The sequence below is a fragment of the Branchiostoma belcheri genome, unplaced genomic scaffold (assembly GCF_001625305.1).
Source record: "Branchiostoma belcheri isolate BF01 breed outbred unplaced genomic scaffold, Haploidv18h27 scaffold1, whole genome shotgun sequence".
Classification (NCBI taxonomy): domain Eukaryota; kingdom Metazoa; phylum Chordata; class Leptocardii; order Amphioxiformes; family Branchiostomatidae; genus Branchiostoma; species Branchiostoma belcheri.
In genome coordinates, this window is record NW_017802379.1 from 6,428,511 (window position 1) to 6,433,360 (window position 4,850).

At 42.3% G+C, this 4,850-nt stretch overlaps 1 protein-coding gene across 1 annotated transcript in view; it reads left to right on the forward strand.

Annotated features, from left to right (window-relative positions):
• Positions 1-213: 213 nt before the first annotated feature.
• Positions 214-4,850, forward strand: part of LOC109468131 (CMP-N-acetylneuraminate-poly-alpha-2,8-sialyltransferase-like) — a 10,636-nt gene continuing 5,999 nt past the window's right edge. The window contains exons 1-2 of the mRNA XM_019766409.1: positions 214-391; positions 2,488-2,723. Coding sequence (XP_019621968.1) covers positions 214-391; positions 2,488-2,723 — 414 coding nt within the window. The remainder of the gene's footprint in view (positions 392-2,487; positions 2,724-4,850) is intronic.

Sequence of the window (4,850 nt, forward strand, 5' to 3'; positions counted from 1 at the left end):
GGCAAGCCAGTATCAAATTGGCCAGACAGAATCCAATACGCTACAGAGGGCGGTCAATGCTTACAGGCGGCCACTGTTGACTGCAAAAGACTCAGAGAATCTGCTTGGAGGTTATTGACCGGCTAGTTTGTATATAAACGCTTCTAATTGTCATTGGTGTACATTTTGCACGCTCGACAATATTTGACAATGTTTTTTTTTGTTTGTTTCTACATGAGCGTAGGGAAGACGATGGGAAGCGGCGCTAGCAAGGACAAGACCCCGCCGTACCCCCAGAAGACGGCGCGGTACATGGAGCCCGCCAGCAGCACCGACGTCACCGACATCAGCTCCGCAATACCGTCCATCTCAGACCCGTACGGGACGGACAGGGACCCCCGGCCGGGCAACGGTAGGGGAACACGCCCTTATTACCTTCGTCGGGAAGGTTATGTGTTAGATACACCATATATAGGGGTTGCAGATTTTTTTTACGGTTATAACTTGGGGTGTGGTGCATGTATCTTGGTAGGTAGGTTGGGGTTGGGACAGCCTAACAAAAGGGCCACGTGGAAACACACACACAAACCGTAAACACACACACGCACGCACGCACACACACATGCAAACACACACACACATACACACACACACGCACACACACAAACACACACACACACACACACACGCACGCACACACACACACACACACGCACACAAACGCACACGCACACACGCACACACATGCACACGCATGTACACAGAGAGAGAGAATGAGAGAGAGAGAAAGAGAGAGACTCGGAGAGTGAGGTATGTCAAAAACAATACCTCCATCCTTCATGGAGGTAAATACAGGATAAGTCGCCACGAGACAATGTACACGATTTCCTACGTCACGGTTGTGTAGCTACAGGGGAAAATACGTTACCTTACATATGTAGTCATGGCAACAGCAAATCAAATAACCATACAGATAAAAAGATATAACTCGTCTGCTAATTCCAGATGGCACCATTGCCAATGGCGTCATATCTTCTCTGATATTTCTGAAACTGGAAGCAACGTTAGATTTTTGCATAAGCTTGACGCAAGTCCGTCTTTTCGTGACGACACAAGGTTGTCTAAAGATAACATAGACTGGCATTTAACAATGGTATTATACATCACGAGCCTATCTGGAGCTTAGAGCTACGTCATTTCGAAACCCCACATATATTTACATAGCGTTCGGTGACTTTTTAAACGATGTGCAGGATATTCTTCTCCTCCCAACTCTCAACAAGTGACGTAAATGCCTGCACGCCCGCACAGTTGTAGAGCCATGGCTTGTCAGCTAGCTTCTAGGCCTAAGAAAATTCTGGTTCTGAATCAACTAAAAGATGCTCATATTTTACCCCCAACAGTTAAGGAAAGTCCTTTTCTTCCTAGTTGTTACAGTTTTTCCATCCATCAATGCAGTAGTTTGAGTAAAAGTTCAAAATTCATTGTTTTATTTAGATATTGACCCAGCCTTTTGTGTTGACTTCATGGCGCCTATCGTAGCATTTGTGGCTATAATAGGATGTCTGTTTTTATTTCCTATTTTTTCAGTCTTTTCGCTTCATATTTTTTTTCTGAAAAAATCCGAGAACCAACAAATTAGATTGGTGTGGCCTAGGCTTAGTAAGCAAATCACGATTTTAAGGTCAGGTGTACGTAAGCTTCCATCGCGTGCGTGGATCTTTCTGTCTGACTTTCACGTATGCCCTTGTCGCACCAATGACGTACATATGATTTTACCAGTCCTTGTATTTCACCACTTACGTCAACTGTGCAATTCCTCCGCTAAGTCTCTTCGCCTTGGGTTAGCGTCAAACGCTGTCACGATATGATCCCATCTAACAATGCTGAAAATATCTAATACCACCAAATCCTGATCTTTGACTTCTCTCGGAGTACATGTATTTGCTTTTGGGAACGTACATTATCCTGGGATATCACTGACGCACGTCACTAGCTAGCTTTTCTATTAGTAAGTAAAGTGAAAACGTCGTCATTTTTTGGTCCCGGGATTTTCAGCTTGTTACGGTAGAACCGACCGACTGTCGGCGGCAAGAATTTCTGCCGTCGACTTTATTCCATATCAGAAGACATCTGAAATTGCACGACCTAAGAACGACATAAAACTGCTGCGACATTCGTAAACCTGTCGTATGACTAATATGACATAATATTACAAGCTATATTTACCAGAGTGACATATTGTTTTTGCTACATTTCCTCTTCTTCTTCCCTTCCAAACACTGACCTGGCCAATGACCTGATTTGTTGACGTCTCTCACCATGGTAACTGGTGTTGGGTTACATAATGTTGCAATTTCATAGTAGGAGGGATTTATACTCCTGTCTGACTATATATATGAATGTATTTGAGTACGAATTAACAGAGCAGACCATATGCGAAGGTAAACATTATGCATTTGCTTTGCAAATGTTACCTTTCTTGTTTTCTTTCTCTTTTTTTCTCAGGAATAAAAAACACGGTGGGCACTAAGGACGACGTTGACGATGATGATGATGATGATGGTGCGCGGCTAGACTGTTACGAGGTGGCGCGGAGGATCGACTACATCAAGAACGAACTGTCCAAGGGCAGGTACAACATAGACCTCCAAAAACTGGACCAGTCCAAACTAAATAAGGACGCAAAGGACGCCAATAATATGCAAACCCTGACAGAAGAACCGACGGAGCCTCTGGGAAAATGACACCAACTGGTTTGACCAAAAATTGACTTCAAATAATAGCGAACTATGCCAAAAAGTATCTGTGACAATTCGTAGATGCAAGTTTTACAATGGTTAAGCAAGCAATAGTCAAGGCACAAGCGCAAAAGGACGTGTTTGTGTGATTTTCGGTCTTATTCATTTGGACGTTATACGTGCATTTGGACGTTATACGTACATTGCACGGCAATTGTAGAAGGTACATCGTACAGTAGAGCTACACTCCCATGCATAAAACGTAGGATTCACCTTTAGGATAGAGGGAATAACCGTTGAGGTAGCCATCACTAGTAATTCCCTTTACATGACGTTTATTACCACAGATGCCGCACGCAGAATTACGATTATGCTCAAAAGAGACCGCCAGCGTGAGGTTTTCTTGCCATTTTATGTCCGCCAGCGCTCAACTTGTCGGAATATGATGTCCCTGTACAGATTATTAATTCTCAACTGTGATGCTTACATATCATCATCAGGACCTGATACGGGTATACGCCTCTAGCTTTGAGTCCATCCTTTGAGCAATCCAACTTTCGCAAATTGATATTGTGCCCCAAAATACCGATTTCCTGTGATTTAATTATACGTTTGGAGAAGAATATACGGCAGAACTGCGCCTAAAATAAAAGTTATTTATTTCATATTCTTGCTTCGTGTCTGTGAATAATTCTATTCTGCTAACTTGCCTACAGTCGACGTGACCGGAGTTTTGAAACGGGCTCTTTGCAAATCACAAGTGCGTTAGGAGGGCCAGTGAAGAATCGACATTCAACAGAATGACGCCAGCCCGCCGTCTGACGTTCTCAGAGACTTTGTAGTACTCTCCGGCTCCCTCATTTTCAACAAAGTGCTACTCCAAAGAGCACTGACATTCGCACTCCTTTTTTGGCGTAATAAAAGGCCGAAGCAGACAACGCGTCGACGGCGCAAACGTACTGTATTCATCAAGTACACACCTAGATACGGGACGGCAATCATGATCATCAGCGTTGCAATTTTCCACTCCAGAGACACTCAGCCAGATTGTACGGTACTATAATCACATGATTAGAGTGGCACAGGAAAATTTGGCCCGACAAATCTAGGTTAAACCTTTAGTCTCAACTGTGCAATCGCAATGACTGCTTGTGTGAGAGAAATCTCTACATCTGACTTCACGGCCTTGCCATTCAGTCTAGACAGAATAGACGTAGAAAATATATGGGAGGATTTTCAATTCGCGTTCACTGTGTGCGTATATTTTATGCTTCCTTCTAATGTCTACTGCCTGTTTTTTTTATGTCTGGACATGTACTGGCATGCTACTAAGTTATTGTAAAAATCACTTTAATGATGAAATAGAAGCAATTCTATACTTTCTTGACGACAATCTAAGAGCTTGTTTTCGTACACATCTTACTTAAATGCTTGAGTAAGATGATATGGAGTTAATACAAGTAGATTACATAACAAGCACCCTTTATGTAAGAATATGCCCATATGATATGCAAGCAGATGGTGGCACAGCGAATATGAAAATAATCATAGTGTTACAAGAGTAAAATTACATTTGATTATGACAAAGAGTGAAAACAACGCCTGATTGCATCAGATAACGTTACTTCATCGTCTCTAGACTGCAATTTAATATTGTAATAATTACAGATTGAAGAATGAATTATGCTTATGAATATTTCCAATGAAAATTATTGCAGAAGATAGGGAAATGTCATTCTCGCAGGCGCACAATTATGGAAGAAGCTCGATGTTTATTGCATGCTATATAATTGCTACATTCCAAACATGCTACATAGGGATGGCCACTAGTACTACATTCCATTATATGACGTAGGTACCTAGGCCAGACAATACGCTACTGAGCAAGCAATTACGCAAATATTCACCGGCCATATTGCCCATTATCTAGAGATAAAGGAAGAATTATTTTGATTTCTTGGCAGAGAACAAGGAATGACCTTTCAGCACTGGTTGGCAAGATGGAATTTTCAAATAATCTTTGATAAAACAGGTGGTATTTGTCCAGATGGGATAGACTGGATTCATCAGTTCTCACGGTAGATACTTGGCGTGGGCGTGCTTTAGTATCCAAGCAGGTGTGTGTGTGTG